Source organism: Haliotis rubra, unplaced genomic scaffold (assembly GCF_003918875.1).
Source record: "Haliotis rubra isolate DU_JTF1 unplaced genomic scaffold, ASM391887v1 Scf229, whole genome shotgun sequence".
Taxonomy (NCBI): domain Eukaryota; kingdom Metazoa; phylum Mollusca; class Gastropoda; order Lepetellida; family Haliotidae; genus Haliotis; species Haliotis rubra.
The window spans coordinates 330549-350028 of record NW_025766325.1 but is presented as its reverse complement, the minus strand read 5'-3'; the positions used below and the strand labels follow the sequence as shown (position 1 = coordinate 350028).

The window sequence follows — 19480 nt, the reverse complement described above, 5'->3', positions numbered from 1 at the left end:
AATTATTCTGACCTCCCTAAACTGAGTTGACAATCAGGTAGTCAGGTGACATAACTCTACACAAATGACTTGGTGATCAGATCCTGGTAGTCAGGGGACATAACTCTACACAAATGACTTGGTGATTAGATCCTGGTAAACAAGGCATATGGCTCTACACAACTGACTTGACAATCAGATCCTGGAAGTCAAGGGACATACCTCTACACAGCTGAGTTGACAATCAGATCCTGGTACTCAGGGGACATAACTCTACATAACTGACTTGATGACTTGAAAACCAACACAATGAATAAACCACGAGGCACAATTTTGTATGTACAAAATTATTCTGACCTCCCTAAACTGAGTTGACAATCAGGTAGTCAGGTGACATAACTCTACACAAATGACTTGGTGATCAGATCCTGGTAGACAGGGGACATAACTCTACACAAATGACTTGGTGATTAGATCCTGGTAAACAAGGCATATGGCTCTACACAACTGACTTGACAATCAGATCCTGGAAGTCAAGGGACATACCTCTACACAGCTGAGTTGACAATCAGATCCTGGTACTCAGGGGACATAACTCTACACAAATGACTTGACAATCAGATCCTGGTAGACAGGGGACATAACTCTACACAACTGACTTGACAATCAGATTCTGGTAGTCCAGGGACATAACTCTACACAACTGACTTGACAATCAGATCCTGGTAGAAAGGGGACATAACTCTACACAACTGAGTTGACAATCAGATTCTGGTAGTCAGGGGACATAACTCTACACAACTGACTTGACAATCAGATCCTGGTAGAAAGGGGACATAACTCTACACAAATGACTTGACAATCAGATCCTGGTAGTCAAGGGATATAACTCTGTACAACTTACTTGACAATCAGATCCTGGTAGAAAGGGGACATAACTCTACACAAATGACTTGACAATCAGATCCTGGTAGTCAGGGGACATAACTCTAAACAACTGACTTGACAATCAGATCCTGGTAGACAGGGGACATAACTCTACACAACTGACTTGACAATCAGATCCTGGTAGTCAGGGGACATAACTCTAAACAACTGACTTGACAATCAGATCCTGGTAGTCAGGGGACATAACTCTACACAACTGCAACTCATCATTAAGCTTTGATCACATTTACTTACCCATTTAGACAAGTCAGACCAACAAACATTCAATTTCATATTATTCAGAAAATGAACGTCATGATAGCAACGTGCAGCATCATCTTTCCTCACAAAGGCTACAAAAGCAAACAGCCGACTGAAAAGGAAGATAAGTGAATGTAAGAAAACAGAGAATACAGGCTTCCTTAGTGTACCCTGTTATAGACACAGGGAACCTAATCTCCTCATGTCCCTTTTTTGGTTAGTTGTTCAAGGCCACACTCTGCAACATTCATACTATATATGGAATCTGCACAACGATCATAAGCATTGATCTACGCATTAGACTGATCCAGTCCTAGCTGATAAGCCCCACCCACTAGCTCTCGTCTTCATTTTTTAGGTTACGGTGAACAGCCACTGACTAATCGCAATGGAGTCACCGCTGGCGAAATGTTGATGAATTCTGCTTGTGGTACTTTGGTATCTTTAGTTTGTGAATGATATTTATAGAGGAAAGTTCCATGTATTTTATTTTGAATATATTTTAGTTGTCAGATTGTATATGGTGAGTGAAAATGAAATACATGCTTGATGAAAAATCATATCCCCAGCCAGCTGCTAAGAAGGGGAAGTGTTTTTTCTTTCTCACCAATCTATCAGGCAATTCACATCCTCCTCCATCAAAGATGTCAGGAGGGTAAGGGTAAATGAATTTTGTTTTGTTTTTGTTTTTCAAACAATCCTATCGCAATTTCATAAAAACAACCACAAGTGCAAGTTGTAGATCATTTTGGTATCTATAAATAGATTGTCAACACTACCATTACTTATTTATCCATTGTTCAAATTTAGTTAAACCAATAATCTGAAAACATGGGTTTCTATCTTTTAATGAATTAAAAGAATGGTAAATATAAAGAAAACAGAAAAACATATTTCCCTTGTCTACTGCTTCGGTATATATATTAATGTAAACAAATGAACCACAACATAACTTATTTGATCTTATTTAGTAATCTGAAAATGGTGAAGGTGAAGGTGTATGTGGGCCTGCCCAGAGGCTAATATTCAGCTTCAAATCTGCAGCAATTCTCAGTAAGTTCCCCTTCTAAAGTTTTAACATCTCTACACCATCCTAAAATAATACAGATTATAAGGAAATCCCATGTTTTAAAAAATAAAATCATCCATTCCGATATATTTTTCCATGGATACTTTGTCTCGAAAGCCTAATTTAGATACATATCAGTGATCTTCAAAACTTAAAACTGGTTTGTTTTATTTTAAGCTATAATTTAATATGCACACACAGAGCTTGGACTCTCCTAGTGGAATCATCTGGTTACAACATGACAGAACTAGTCTTCAGACAAGTCATCAACATCTCCATCAAGATCTGAAAAGTCAGAGTCATAGTTGGAATCTGCATCCTTGCCAGTTGCACATTAAACATTGACTAAAATCAGAGTAAATTTGCTCAGTCATAGCAGCAGACTGACCGATGAGGGTCACGCCATTTTGGTTTGAAATTGGGGGAAACAAGAAACACGTTTTCCTATTCGTTGATTCTGTGACAACCGACCAATCACGCACTTCCTTACCAAACTCGTTTCAAGAAGCTAAGGGAGAGAACTCTGTTCTTATAGCAAACATATCTCATAGATTTCGTTTGCGATAATTTTATCTGTTTTATTATTCTAGTATACTTTGGCAGTAAATATTCAAAAAGGTTATAATATAATAATGATTATGTCATTGGTTTGCTAAAACTGACCCGACAAGAGGACGGACCAGATTTTTTTTTAACCCGTCCTCCACAAAATTCACCCGTCTCGGTCACTGGGACGGGCTATCTTTCCTACACTGAATATACAAGGGTCTTACAGTCCCGTTCACTCTTTCAAAACAGTGTGCCTATTTATTACCCTAAGGGTATTTTTATTTAGCTTATCTTTAAACAACATTCAATCATTGGCAGAATGAGAAGCAAAATGTTTCGCCATAATTTTTCCTGAACGGTCATAAAGGGAGATAACTCAGGATGGCTTAGTTTATGATAAAAATGATAGAATTTGAAGTTTTGTTAAACGAGGGTAATAAATTATTGTACGACAAACAGGTTTTAGGTTAGAGAAATTGGAAATTGCATGAAATTGGAAATTTTAACTATAAATTGTATATATATATACTTATATCTCACGTCTTGTACTCACTCTCTGCAATTCGACCTGCTGAGTTGAAAGGAACTGCAAATATAATTCCTTGGCCTCACTAAGGGTCAAAAGTGTGTTGCAATCGGCTTGCAGAAATAACAATAAAGAATTGGTAGGTGCCATGAGAGGTGATTGATAGGCCAATCATTCATGATTATGTTTACATTAAGTTTTAATTGATTGTATGTGATGGTAGCGTAGCGATCGGCAAAGCAGGCAGGTAAGGTACATCAAAGTGTCCGGCCTTGTCATAATACATGGTACTGTGAAGCATTTCGAGTCTGGGGTCATCTCAAATTTTTAATAGTTTTCTTAACATCTTTAATCCTCGCAAAGACACGAGGGCCTGTGGCCCGCCCGGGACGAGTTATTTTCAACACGGACTGCCAGATCCTCAAATTCACCTGCCTTATGGTCGGGTTAAAATTTAGACGTGTGTGAAGATATTTTGTAGACAGGTAAGTTTTGGTCAGGGCTGGCAAGTTTCATACCCTGGTAAGGCATGACCAAAACCAGAGATATCTACCTGGTGGTCGACAGTTTCTGGATAACTCTGGGTAGAAGGGCGCTGAGGCCTTTCTACAAGTTTGCCAGTACGTCTAAGTCCCATGCCATGTCGTCCGGGATGGAGGACACAAACCTCGGAAGTTGATGAATGAATCTAGTCGTGAACAGATTTATCTGTGGTCTGGAGATCGGGTAAACAATCGACCGGAATATCTCGGGAAGCAGCTTCCACTCCGTCGGAGATGGCCGGTCAGATCAGGACAGGGCGTTGGTGATGATGACGTTCTTGACTCCGGGAATCAATCTGGATACAATGCAACTGACGCAGGGATCTCCAATTTGTTGATACGACCACATACGACCATCAATTGAATGACGCGTCTACATAGAGATGAAGAGTGGGTTTGAACAGCGTCACACAAACGCCCCCGAAGAGGTTCCATTCGATGAGCCATCAACGAAGGAAGGATGTAGTGACGGCGGTAGTTGGACCAGCGCTTTTTGATCGTTGACCCTGAGGAACGGCCGCAAAAATCTCTAAAAGAGCTGACGTTGTAGCTGACATCTAAAAAGTGATGGCTTGAGCTGAGGTGAGGAGACCTAGCAACTAATGCCACTGATGCAGGCATCTCTCCTGAGATAGGAACGTTCAATTCATCAAACTACCATGATAACGTAGAAATCAGACGCAGTCGTGGTGACCTCTGATCTGAGGTCAAGGGCTGATGTAAAAATACGAGAAACCTTAACCATCATCGAAACATTCCATGACATTTCCATCTGACACCCTTGGTAAGTTGTCTCTCTCGGCTGCCTGACGAGTCCCAACACAGTCTTACCAGCAATGAGAACAATCATCGTCACTGCCAAATAAAGGATGGGATTGTTATCTGCACCAAGAAAATCTGTCAGGGCATTTTATAGTCACTCAGATCATCAAATTCCCAGGTAAACAAATAGTAGTCCGCAGGCTATTACCCACGATGCAACAGTGACAAAAAAATCTGCACAACACAGTCCTCAGTTAACCAGGCGAGTCACATCACATTAAAATCCAGGTGAGGGATGCTAATTTCTGGATGCTGGTTCCACACGTTGCATCTTGAACTTTATAACCCACGTGGTCAACGTATGGGTAGTTGCATACTAATCTCGTACGTCACACGAGTGTCGTATCGCGTTGACCTGTGTCGTAACGACTTGACCTGAGATTCTAATGATTTGATTGGATAACCGATGACCTCTCAATTAGGTCACATTCTGACGTAACTATTTTTTCATTCATAACAAACACCTGAATTCATTCATTCTACAACTTAAATGCATTGTGGGAATGTAAACATCGCGAACGTTGCCGTGTCGCTGTTTAATTGTGAGTCGAACTGAGGCATTATATCCGTCGAAAAACGTAAACGCAATGTTTCCACCCGTGATGTTAGCCGAATGTAGCAACTGCAAACCAAGAAACGGGGTGCTACGGAGTAGTTTACTGTAGGAGGCTGTACGAGGCGATGACAACTGACATGAATCGTGACGTCGGTTACCAAGGCAGTGACGTCATTACAGTGTGACGTCATGCAAATATTGTACTACAGTACAAAACTCTTCCGCAACCTCTTTATGAAACCGGTTTCGGTTTGAAACCAAAATATTAACAAAAATACACTATTTTGTCAATTTAATGTATGTAAGACGTGGGTAATAAATAAAATACCACACTCGGTCTCATTACATATGAAGTATACGAAACGAGTGACCTTCCTTTCGCGAGGTCAGATAACATAGGAAGGTCACGAGTTTCGTATAATTCGTATGTAATGAGACCTCGTGTAGTATTCTCTATATATGTCCAGGAGCTTGGCGATGATGGTTTTAGTTACAGGACTCAATGAAGCATTCATAAAATATTACTGGATTACCAGGGTATCTACTAAAGCATAAAGGTGGTTGTAGAGCTGATATCCGCGGCTAAGGGTATGTTCGTTGAACCGACTTGTTCATCAAAGGTGAGGATCGGATGGTTGTTTAGATCTGGAACGAGACAAGTCCTGACCACGAGTGAGTCTCGAAGATCCGGAATCGCCGGGACATCTTGTGTGGAGCGTAACCTTAAATGCTTAACATGGCTACGTTCACCCACCAAAAAGGGGGTACCTGGTCTTGTGACTAGTAATCTTCTAGCGCCTCACAGGTAGCTAGGGTTATCTGGAGTAAAATAATTAGCTTGTAGTGCTTGAGCATGCCACTCCTAGATGTGCAATTCAGCACATTACAAATGTCCTTAGTATATGAACATCATGTAGATAGCTGGTAAGGTTCGTCAAAAGGCCGAATCTAAATGCAAGTTCACGATCAAACCTAGATGAAGAATGGAGTGTTGTTCCTATCGGGCAGAGTGCAGTTATGTCATCATCCATGGTGGACAGATTGCCAAGATCAAATCCATAATTGTGTGCAATAGTGATGATAAACTTCGTTGAAGAGATGCCGTCTCACACTCTCTTAAGATGGTGGGAGAGCTGGCTAAGGCGCCAGGTTAGTTATCCAGCGAGCATGAGGTGCCGGGATCGAGCCAACCTGTGACCAGGTGTAAAAACCTTGGAGTCCACTTTGTGTGCAGACTCTTTCAGTGTTGTCACAACCCCTGTTTAGTACACAACCCTGTGCACTTAAAAGAACCCATGAATCCGTTGGTATATGACCAGATGGTGGCCACATGGTTCAGCAACGTGCAGTAAACTTGGACAAAGTGCTCTGACTCTGTGTCCCAGTCCACGCAGCTGTGAATGGGTACCTCGTACGGATGGGAAAGCCACAAAAATTTGGTGTGCCTAGTGGCTGCAAGAGTTGTATGCTCCCCAGGGAGTTAAGATTGACAATAACATGTGCCGTTGAGATTGACATCCAGTGATCTAGGGAAAAACTACCAGCGCCTTGAGCATGCACTAGTGCGTGGATATGTGAGCTATATAAACATCCAATAATATAACAATAAATAAATATAATAAAATTTATCTAAGTAACCCGCCAATTGGGTAAAACAGAGACGAGGAGGTAACATCAGCATCAACAAGTCCTGATCCTTCATGTAGAACGTAGTAAGTAGATCATCCAGTGTCTAGCTCTTAGATAGCTGCAGGTATGGCGAACCAAGTGAACATGTGTTGAATCTGCCATTGCCCCGAACCATAAGATCGAAGTCAAGGTGGGTTGAGAGTCTAGGGAGGCATCCCATTCACAAGCAAGGTAGGCTCTGACGAACCAATAGGCCAGGTAGCAAACTGCTGTAAGAACATCCGCATAGGTGCAGTATTGTTCGATGAACCGATCAGATTCGCCAAACCAGAGGATGATGAGGAGTAGCAACAAACGGCCTAAAATCTGTAGAAGTCGAAAGAAGGCAAGAAGTTTCACAGTTAACCGAAAAATGGGAATGATTCGCCAAATGTGAACTGTTCGGCGAATGGGATCGGTTCGCCGAATAGGAGTGATTCACAGAATGGGAATGGTTCGCCAAATGGGCGTGATTCGACGAATGGGATTGGCTTGCTGAATGGGATCTTTTTCGACGAACAGACACAGTCTGGGGAGAGTGAACGATAGGACGAATTCCTATGGCCTGACGAATAGGAGTGATCCCAAGAAAACTGATGATTCAGCACACCAGAGGTGATACGAGACAACAACAGTTGATTCGGCAAACCAGGCTGATTTGACGAATCACTCTGGTCTCCTGACAGCACGAGGTGAAATTCTGGCGAATGAGGTGGTTGCAAACCGCTGATTCGGTGAAAGTCCAGAATAAGAGGGTTCCGTGAATGGAAATGTCCAGCAACTGGGGACCCGAATCAAAGGGGGAATTCGCCGAACTGGATAACACCATAGTGGTTCAAAGGTCCTGTTCGTCGGGTGACTTCTCCCAGGCCGAAGGCTGGTCTAGCACAACCACATGGGACTTAATGGTGCGGTCCGGGGACGGGCTCCATTCAGCCCCACGTGTCGAGACAGGGTCGCAGAAAGATTGGATTCAGAGGCAACTTCTCTCTGGCATGGGAGTGAGGGAACGTTGAGCTGTCTTAGTTGGACGGGCTTTCTTGGCCTTTTGGGGGGAAGAAAGGCCATGATCATCAACATGTTACCTGGAATCCCTGTTCGCAAAGCGATGGGACCCTACCTGCACTGATCGCAGCACTGATCACAGGTGCAGAAACCAATACAATCCACACACAAAGTGTGGAGATCCGCTGCAGAAAACATAGTCTTACACTGGGCATTGAACTTTCTCTTCCTAGATGGGTTGTCAGTTTTGCCCATGAAGCAGAAGAAGAATAACGTAGAAAAACTTCTGAGATTGCAGTATATGTCCACACCAGTGTGCGACATGAAAGAGAAAAATTAAGCAGAGATGGTCACCTGAGCAGGTAGTGGTACGTGCTGCATGCTTCCCAGGAGGTTCCCCAGGCGTCCTTATAAGGGGGCAGCATGGAGTGCATGGGTGTATGGGCTAGTGAGGCCAAGGATTTATACTTGCAGTTCATTTCCACTCAGCAGGTCGAATTGAAGAAAGGGAGAGTACAAGATGTGAGATAGGATAAATTTAATAATTTACAGCTTCCACTATGATGTCAGGCCACATGATGAGAGCTATGCTTTCACCTCTCAGTGGTTTCCAGAATCTGAATTTTAAACTCATTCACACACTCCTTCAACAAAGTTGACAACTGCACTTACTTGCCACTTAGTTTAACCAAACAGCCTGACAGGTCTCCATACTTCTTGAAGTGCTCGTACAGCTCATCTTTGGTGGTCATTGCACTTAAGTTACGCACATAAACAAAACAATTCTGGACTTTCTGCAACAAGAAAAGTCATGTATACAAAACATAATGGCACATTCTAGAGCCTGATGTCAGCTTAAAAAAAAGGTTAATTTGTCCATTTTCACATAACTTATCACCCTGTAAAACCTTTGTCAAAATGTTGAAATGATCAAAGATAATTTCAGAAAGTAAAACTGAAACTACCCAAAACGGTTTTAACCTTTGAATTCAGCACAACCTTCACAAAAACATCACTAGGAACTTTTTCTGCAAAACACACTGGCTAAACAATGGCCTTGTGATGTCAGCCAGTTGCTGGGTTCATTGAGTGACGTCCTCTCTACATGCATTGTCACTGAATAAACCCAGCAATGTGGAAATTGTTCAATATTTGTTTACTGATTACAGCAGCAGAAGCACTTTAAAGAAAACACTTGTTTATGGAAGAATGTTTATTTTGAAACATTTTACTGTTTCAGTTTCAACATAATTCATGAGGCTAAAATTAAATGCAAACTAACATATACAATCTGATCTGATATTTCAGTCAAGAGGTATCCCGAAATAGTGGCAAAAGGAATTGGCATAAGTGGTGCTACAGATGCAAAGTAATGTGCCTTGAATACAGTCTGAGAGATACAGTTTGCAAATCCTTCAAAGTTAGAAATACAGTAACATAAGACATGACTTATACTGCCTAACAGAAAACTCGAGAACTAATCCAAAATGACATCAAATTTCAGCCATGTTTCTTAGTGTGACCTCACATGACTTTGACCTCATATGAAAGTCACCAAAAGGTTGTGCTGCCCGGCCCCACCCTACAGATCATATATACAGTTGAAGAACAGATGTGTATTTGACTTGAATGTGTGAAGAGACCATTGAGAACATACCTGTTCAATTGCTGACATTATGTTTGGATCTGGAAAGAAAAAGGTCACCATCTCAAACGTCTCATATTATATTTGACTCATTATAAAATACATAACGCCAGCCGCCAGGTGTATGTATCCAGGCCAGAAACACAGGAGCACCCTGTATTACCAAGGCCTGCAAGCCAGACACACAGAAGCTAGCTGTATTACAGTGCCTACAAGCCAGACACACAGGAGCTCTCTGTATCACCAAGGCCTACAAGCCAGAGAGACAGGGGTTCTCTGTAATACTATGAGCCTGCTGTATCACAGGAGCTCTCTGCATCACCATGGCCTGCAAGCCAGGAACAGGGGTTCTCTGTAATACCATGGTCTGCAAGCCAGACACAGGAGCTCTCTGTATCACCAAGATCTGCAAGCCAGGAACACAGGAGCTCTCTGTATCACCAAGCTCTGCAAGCCAGGAACACAGGAGCTCTCTGTATTACCAAGGTCTGCAAGCCAGGAACATAGGAGCTCTCTGTATCACCATGGCCTGCAAGCCAGACACACAGGAGCTCTCTGTATTACCAAGGTCTGCAAGCCAGGAACATAGGAGCTCTCTGTATCACCAAGGTCTGCAAGCTAGGAACAAAGGAGCTCTCTGTAGTGCCACATCCTGCAAGCCAGACACACAGGAGCCCTCTGTATTACCATGGTCTGCAAGCCAGGAACACAGGAGCTCTCTGTATCACCAAGGTCTGCAAGCTAGGAACACAGGAGCTCTCTGTATTGCCACATCCTGCAAGCCAGACACACAGGAGCTCTCTGTCACCATGGCCTGCAAGCCAGGAACACAGGAGCTCTCTGTATCACCAAGGTCTGCAAGGCAGACACACAGGAGCTCTCTGTATCACCAAGGTCTGCAAGCCAGGAACACAGGAGCTCTCTGTATTGCCACATCCTGCAAGCCAGACACACAGGAGCTCTCTGTCACCATGGCCTGCAAGCCAGGAACACAGGAGCTCTCTGTATCACCAAGGTCTGCAAGGCAGACACACAGGAGCTCTCTGTATCACCAAGGTCTGCAAGCCAGGAACACTGTAGCTCTCTGTATCACCAAGGTCTGCAAGCCAGGAACACAGGAGCTCTCTGTATCACCAAGGGCTGCAAGCTAGGAACACAGGAGCTCTCTGTATTGCCACATCCTGCAAGCCAGACACACAGGAGCTCTCTGTATTACCAAGGTCTGCAAGCCAGGAACACAGGAGCTCTCTGTATTACCACATCCTGCAAGCCAGACACACAGGAGCTCTCTGTATTACCAAGGTCTGCAAGCCAGGAACGTAGGAGCTCTCTGTATTGCCACATCCAGCAAGCCAGACACACAGGAGCCCTCTGTATTACCATGGTCTGAAAGCCAGGAACACAGGAGCTCTCTGTATCACCAAGGTCTGCAAGCTAGGAACACAGGAGCTCTCTGTATTGCCACATCCTGCAAGCCAGACACACAGGAGCTATCTGTATCACCATGGCCTGCAAGCCAGGAACACAGGAGCTCTCTGTATTGCCACATCCTGCAAGCCAGACACACAGGAGCTCTCTGTATCACCAAAGTCTGCAAGCCAGGAACACAGGAGCTCTCTGTATCACCAAGGTCTGCAAGCCAGGAACACAGGAGTTCTCTGTATTTATATGGCCTGCAAGCCAGGAACACAGGAGCTCTCATGTATCACCATGGCCTGCAAGCCAGGAACACAGGAGCTCTCTGTATTACCATGGCCTGCAAGCCAGACACACAGAAGCTCTCTGTATCACCAAGGTCTGCAAGCCAGGAACACAGGAGCTCTCTGTATTACCAAGGTCTGCAAGCCAGACACACAGAAGCTCTCTGTATTACCAAGGTCTGCAAGCCAGGATCACAGAAGCTCTCTGTATCACCAAGGTCTGCAAGCCAGGAACACAGGAGCTCTCTGTATCACCATGACCCGCAAGCTAGTGTTAGTGTTTAAACACTAACCCCCAATGGGACCACAAACAAAATAAGCATTATAATGATATCCTACCTTTAGAAGCTTCCAGCAACTGCAAACAAAAACAGATGATGTGTCATTACATAATACTTACAAATTTGAACCAAAAAAACCAACCTAGCTAAACACCCTACCATAATAACTTGCAAAAGGCACATCACTTGTGAGTGAATGCTACAAGGTTCGTACAGAAAAGGACCTCTCCCATTCAGGGTCTTTCCAGGCATACAGTTGTCATTTTCATGGCCTTTCGGGAGGGTGATTCTCAAGGCTTTTCACATTTGACTCTAAAAATGAAGGCTTTTCGAGAGGAACCATAAAATTAAGTCATCTTCAAATATGAATAAGCTTTTTGTAGTCTATTACATGTAATAAAAACATGTATAAAACTCCTTGTAGTCTGTTAGATGTAAGAATGAAAGCCATGTAATATGCTAAAACCTGAAAAATATCATTGCTCTTTTCATCCTCCCACCCAAATAGCTGGAATATTACAGAGTGCCTCTTAAACAACAAAGAAACACAACTATAAGAAAGCTGTATATACTCAGGGTGGCGTGGAAGCCTAATGGTTAAAGCATGCACTCGTCACGGCCAAGACCTGGGTTCAATTCCCCACACAGGTAAATGTGTGAAGCACATTTCTGCTGTCCCTTGCCGTGATATTGCTGGAACATTGTAAAATGTGGCGTAAAACCTTACTCACTCAATGTATATACTCATGTATCCTAACTGCGTAGATCGATGCTCATGCTATTGATCACTGGAGACTTGATTATTTACAGACTGCCGCCATACAGCTGGAATATTGCTGGGTGCAGCGTAAAACTAAACTCACTCACTCGATATACTCACAGGTCCGCCCTTCTTGTCTGCCACACATATAAACATTCTCTGGTTTCTCAGTGTGTGGGGCATTATCAATGCTGTCAGAGCATCTTCTTGTTCTTGGTAGCTAACAAAACCGTAGTTGTTGTTCCTAGAACAAAAGTTTGAACAGAGTTTCTGAACGACACCTTAACAGGGTTGAAGTGACTCAGACATTTACAACTAGTGAAAGCAACAAGATAAGTTACGATGTTGATTAATCCAGGATGAATATAAAAGTGAATATGTGGTGTGAATAACACGTGAGCAGATCCAGGCATAGCTGACAATATAAGGGAAGTAACTTTGTAAACACAAAGAAGAAGATCATATTGACCAAGACCAATTTTAACGGGGGATGCTCAATTATTTGATTTTATTTGTGTTTATTTTAAATGAATAGAAAGAAATAAATGTATACTTTGTATCTGAATTTCTAAATAACCCACTGTCACCCCCTGATGTTGCAGTTGGGGTCAGCAGAACTTTTATTAAGACTTGAAAATTTAAAGAATTTTGAAAATTATACAATTAAGCAATCCATGTTTGTCATAAGAAGCAACCCATCGGATCGGGTGACCCTGACTACAGAGATAGGGGAGTGGTGCACCAGCTTACTGTGCCACTTTGCCGATGGTTTTGCAAAAGTAGAGTTTCCCCCACATGGAGAAGTGTTGTGTAAGTTCATCGATAGTGACTTCACCAGGTATATTGCTCACAAACAACTTGTTTATCTGCAACAGAGAAAATTATGCATCAAAATTCACTGATAGCTGAAAAAATACACATAATCACAATTCCATGAATACAAAACTAAATATAAACAATGTAAGGCTGTGGATAATTCAAACTTTGAGAGAGAAGCATTCTGTAAGAAGAATCAACTTATGATTGTTGTAAGAGATGACTTCCGCCCGGAACATCAGCAAGACTACTCAACGTTCCCATATAACACTGGTGTTGAAAGAATTGCATTGGCTACCAGTTAGGGCCAGAATTGAATTTAAGATCCTCTGTCTGACATACAAGTGCCTCTGAACTCCTACATCTGTATGTCCCCGCACGCAACTTGAGCTCAAACACACAAAATCGACTGGTCATTCCATCCTACAAACTGAAATCCTTTGGACACTGATCATTCTCTTACTCTGCACCTGTGCTTTGGAACTCTCCCCCATGTGCCATTAAAAGCTCTGACACAACTGACATTTTTAAATCCAGGCTTAAAACCCACCTTTTCTCAATATATTATGAATAATTTTATCTGTTAATACTCCAGTGTAAATAATATGTAGCGCTTTCAGCATGCCTTAGGGTGTGGAAAGGTCAGATTATAAATATGCATTTATTAATATTATTATTATGACTAACAGAATCGGGTGGACAGACATGTTGACTTGGTTGATATGCGTTATCATATCTCAAGTGTGTTTTGAGCAGGTGCCCCACTAGACAAATGCCTCTATCAAACCAAAGTGGTGTGTGTATTGAGGAGGTGCCCCAAAGTGATGTTTGGATTGAGCAGGTGCCCCACTAGACAAATGCCTCTATCAAACCAAAGTGGTGTGTGTATTGAGGAGGTGCCCTAGTAGACAGATACCAGCATCAAACCAAAGTGATGTGTGTATTGAGCTGGTGCCCCACTAGACAGACACCACTATAAAACCAAAATGAGGCATGTATTGAGCAGGTGCCCCAATAGAGAGACCAGTATCAAACCAAAGTCTTGTGTGTATTGAGCAGGTGCCCCACTAGACAGATACCTGTATCTAACCAAAGAGTTGTGTGTATTGAGCAGGTGCCCCACTAGACAGATACCTGTATCTAACCAAAGCGTTGTGTGTATTAAGCAGGTGCCGCGCTACACAGATACCTGTATCTAACAAAAGAGTTGTGTGTATTGAGCAGTGGCCCCACTACACAGATACCACTATAAAACCAAAGTGATGTGTGTATTGAGCAGGTGTCCAACTAGACAGATACCAATATCAAACCAAAGAGTTGTGTGTATTGAGCAGGTGCCGCGCTACACAGATACCTGTATCAAACCAAACTGATGTGTGTATCGAGCAGGTGCCCTAGTAGACAGATACCAGCATCAAACCATGGAGTTGTGTGTATTGAGCAGGTGCCTCACTAGACAGATACCTGTATCTAACCAAAGAGTTGTGTGTATTGAGCAGGTGCCCCAGTAGACAGATACCAGTATCTAACCAAAGAGTTGTGTGTATTGAGCAGGTGCCCCAGTAGACAGATACCAGTATCTAACCAAAGAGTTGTGTGTATTGAGCAGGTGCTTATCTAAGCAGATACCTGTGCCGCACTACACAGATACTTGACAGAAAAGAGAAAATACAAACCTCTTGAAGTCCATCATTATCTCCATTATTTCTTACTTCTGGAACAAAGAAACAAGTAGCATTTACAACAATGTAGTAGGGTTTTTTGAGTTTTTTTACACATTCATAATTACTTAACTCAAAAGTGATTAAAGTACAATCACTGTATACATCTATGCTACAGAACAGAAACATTAATACTCGAAATGTAAGCTTTGTGAAACAGGTCCCAGATTGCCTACAGAGGGCTTAACAAGTGATAAGGCCCAGTCATAAAGCTCCCTCTTACAGACAGGGTGCCAGGCGCCTCATCTCCTGATGTCTAGTACAAGCTATACCAGAGTTCAGGTGCGCCTAGTGGCTGTAAGAGTTGTATGCTCCACAGGGAGTTGAGATTGACAATACAATGTGCCGTTGAGATTGACATCCAGTGAACGGGAGAAAAACAAAGCGCCTTTGAGCAGATGAGCTGAGCTGGATATCGGCGCTATACAAATGTTAGCGTGCGTGCGTATGTATGTATGTCTCTTACAGACAGGGTGCTGGGAACCCAATCTCCTCATGTCTAATACAAGATCAAAGTTACCCATCACACTCATGGGGTGCAGGGAATCTCCTGTCATGGCCTACTCACACTATATATATGATGAGACACAAAAACCACTAGAGCTTCCCTAAAACATGTCTAACAGATCAATGTCTTCATGAAATCTTACCTTTTACAACATCCTTCAGCTGAAATCAAGAAAAAGAATCATGTTTTTTAAACAAGCATTTAACATCAAACATGAACAATTTTGCAAAATAGTCCCATGAGTTAACAATTATTTTGGCTATCCTCGTCGGCACTCACAAGAAACCCTGTCTCACAAATGGCCATAAGAAATGTATAATAATCACTGTATTCATCTTTTCCTACTAATGAGTGAGTTCAAATTTAAAGTCACATTGGCAGTATTTCAGCCATATCATGACTTCCTACTAAGGAAATTTCATCTGTTAAATGAAATAATAATGCAATCAGCAATATTCCAGCTGTATGGCATTGCTGTGTATATAGTCGAATCTGGACTAGACAATCCAGTGATTGATACTGTGAGCAACAGTTGGGGTACCAGAACACGCTGTCAAGCAAGTCACTGAGTTTGACCACTGATTTCATTTGGTGACCACCGATTTCATTTGGTGACCAACATTCCATTTGTCTCTTCTTAACACCCGCATCCAATTTGTTGTCTTTTAAGGCCTGCATCCCATTAGTCACCTCTTAAGGCCTGCATCCCATTAGTCACCTCTTAAGGCCTGCATCCCATTAGTCACCTCTTAAGGCCTGCATCCCATTAGTCACCTCTTAAGGCCTGCATCCCATTAGTCACTTTTTAAGATCAACATCAATTATTTGCCTCTTGAGGCCTGCATCCCATTTCTGACCACCTTCCTATTAGCCATCTCTTAGAATGCTTGAGACCAGTTCTAACCCAGCATCCGTAAGACATCCCAGATATAACGCTTCAAAATGTCATGTCTGATGTTAACCAATGTTTCAGGTTCTGCTGCAACACCCCACTTTGAGACGAATATGATAGATATGATGGATACTGGGTAACAAATACGAATGTTGAGTAACAATTACAATCAGCAGCTGAAGTATTATTCAGTATATTCAGTGAAACAATAACCATATGGTAACATAATAAATTATTTGACATTTTTGACGATGTTGATGATCCCCATTCCCTAATAAACCCTCCCTATTACAAATATCTACTATGGTAAGTGACCCTCCCCCAATTCTAAACAGGCTGCCCAATTTAGATGCATTTTACGATAAGCAATGGGATGCTGGAGACACATTCTACCACAGAACAGGGAAGTAAGTCGGTGTTTTAGCTGCATTGCAATACCTGTAGATTGACTGTTTTGTGTGATTTTAAACCACTTCCTAATAACAGCCCCAACTTTGCTGGGGTATCCTTAAGAACCTGGGGTACTAAACATGTCCAACAATGAAATATCAAACAAAGGAACTCACAGCCCTGCAATTCGCTGCCACATGTACATTTATCACGGTTTCTCCGCAACTGTGGGTCGTGTTCAGACATTTCACGGCATCTTCAAAATTGGCGTAGGAAACAAAGACAAACCTGGCGTTTTTGGTCCTGAAAGATATCAGAATGTGAAAATGGGTTGACATTCAAGATAACTGCACTCATATAGTGATATTTATGAACATGTGTTTAAAGCTGCCAATACAAGTAAGAAACACTGGTTTTACAGTGCTAGCCCTCTGAGGAATCTGCAGTTCAACATGGATACTCCACTCAGACACAGCATACTCACTCTGAGCTGTCCTCAGTTTATCCTCTCAATGCTGTGGATCAACAAGTACCAGGCAGGGTATCAACAAGTACCAGGCAGGATATCAACAAGTACCAGGCAGGATATCAACAAGTACCAGGCAGGATATCAACAAGCACCAGGCAGGGTATCAACAAGTACCAGGAAGGGTAACAACAAGCACCAGGCAGGATATCAACAAGTACCAGGCAGCGTATCAACAAGTACCAGACAGGGTACCAACAAGTACCAGGCTGGGTAACAACAAGTACCAGGCAGGGTAACAACAAGCACCAGGCAGGATATCAATCTATTGGAATAGATTCCGAAGTCTGCACCTGCCCTTCTGAGTATATCTCAAGTTGAGTCGACCAGCAACTCATTAAGGACTTGAGTAAATCTAGCAGTTGCTGAAGTCGTCAAGAGACTTCAGAATCCATTCATGAGGGACAGAGTCATATGCTTTTTTGTAGTCAATCCATCACATGGAGAGGTTACGGTGATATGTTTTAGCATCTTCCAAAATCGTTTTCTGTACAAGAAGTTGGTCCTCCAACATCCCTTCCTTGCTCACTTCTGCTCTCTATAAATTATGTCATTAGAAGAACAGTAAGAGGACACAAGGTTTGTCGAACACCCTGGGAAGACTTTTATATTGAGTACTCAAGCATGTGATAGGGCGGAAGTTTTGGGCATCAGTCAAGTCTCCTTTATTGGGAAGAAGTATTGTGCGACCTTTGCTGAACCACGGAGGAACATCACCTGTGTCCACAAGAGAATTGAAACAGTAAAGTAATGGTGTTTGGACACAGGGGAACAGTTTCCAGTACCGGTTTTGAATGCGAGGGCCTGGAGCAGATTTGGACTTTTTTATGACACTTTTCAGGCAATCTGGTGAGATGTAACAGAAAGATGACCCAGTTATTTTCTCATGAATTTTGTGAACGTAATCACGAATCCAGTAGTATTCTTTCTATACGCCTTCTGTATTATAACATTTCCCCTGAACTGTCAATATATCTCCGTCTCTGTTTCTAATAATTGCTTGTGATGTAATTAGTTATTGTAAATATCTTTGGAAAGGGGTTTCATAAGTTGTAAGAATTTGTCCCCGATCCTTTTCACATTGTGAATAAAATATGTTTAAACTAAACTAACCCATGGTGCCTCAAGGATACAGTCGCCGGGTACAGACTACAACTGTTTCCTTAACCCTTCATTGGCATCCATGATAAGGCCACTTATCATGTTTACCATCACCCTTTGTTTTGAGTTGCCCGTAAAAGTGCTTTTCATTATTTTTAAAAAGTTTATTTTGCTTTATAAATTCGTTCTTTTCCCATTTTTTCTTCTCTAGTTTCCTTTAAAGGTCACATGCAACCAAAAAATCAAACATAATTAAAACACAATTATCACTTCTTCATGACATATAATATGCATTGCTGATTATGAAAAAACAAATAAACAAAATTATAAGCGTATAATCGCCAAATCAAAAGTGCAATATTTTGTACTTGGGTTTACCTCCCTCGAAGCGAAGCAGCGGGATACGAACCCAGTCAGGCGGGTGGGTGTGCACTCAAGTGTAACGGCTGGTTCATTAGCAGATGCCGCCTTCATGGCTCATTGTGTGTGTGTATATATATAGAGATGTTGGGTTTTGTAAATACATGCTCATTTTTTGTGTATAACATTTTGCAATCAACAGACATCATAACATGTCATGTGTTCAAGTATCACACCTGCCTGTCTGTGTAATTACATAATGTGACAGAGACCGAACTTCGGGCCATAAATCAATGCGTTTTGTTTATGGTGTATAGCCTGATTGGTGTTAAGTTCAAATTGCATGTGGTCAGCGATCGCAGGTGTGTATTGAATATTGTCATTAGCAGACAGGCAGGCAGACACACAGGTGTCAATAAAACAAGACATTGAGTTTTGTCTGTGACAGCGACATATCTATATCACAGTTAGAAATTGTGTCAGCTAAATAATGACATTGCTTTTAAGTATCGAACTGAGAAAGTGACTCGGTAAGAAGAGCGTGTGGTGAAATAGACAAATGAAATTATATAAACAGTTTATTTACTGTCATAACATATAAAAGCTTCAGCCTGTGAGATATCAACAAAACATTAGGAAAATAGCTCACACCAAAGCCTTCACCCGGTATTCACCAGACAGCCAGCTTCCAAGTTGCGCGAACCTATTTCACTGCGCACGTGCTATGGAGCGCAGCCAGCTGTTGAAACCCGTATTCCCCAGAAAAGTCTGGGGAAAATTAGTGAAACGTTTGAACTCTCGATTTTCGCGCGGGTTTTTTTCATCGCGTTATTTTTCAACTTTATAAGTTGAATTTGCATTTTTTACGCTTTGTTT

The 19480-nt window shown here is 42.1% G+C and overlaps 1 protein-coding gene across 1 annotated transcript in view; it reads right to left on the bottom strand.

The window, feature by feature from the left end:
* The window catches only part of LOC124277860, a 186488-nt gene that overhangs the window by 140731 nt on the left and 26277 nt on the right, over window positions 1-19480 (bottom strand). The window contains exons 10-18 of the mRNA XM_046713574.1: window positions 16794-16920; window positions 15478-15496; window positions 14783-14820; window positions 13041-13156; window positions 12411-12534; window positions 11589-11607; window positions 9562-9590; window positions 8577-8698; window positions 1162-1279 (exon numbers count right to left, since the gene is read on the bottom strand). Coding sequence (XP_046569530.1) covers window positions 1162-1279; window positions 8577-8698; window positions 9562-9590; window positions 11589-11607; window positions 12411-12534; window positions 13041-13156; window positions 14783-14820; window positions 15478-15496; window positions 16794-16920 — 712 coding nt within the window. The remainder of the gene's footprint in view (window positions 1-1161; window positions 1280-8576; window positions 8699-9561; window positions 9591-11588; window positions 11608-12410; window positions 12535-13040; window positions 13157-14782; window positions 14821-15477; window positions 15497-16793; window positions 16921-19480) is intronic.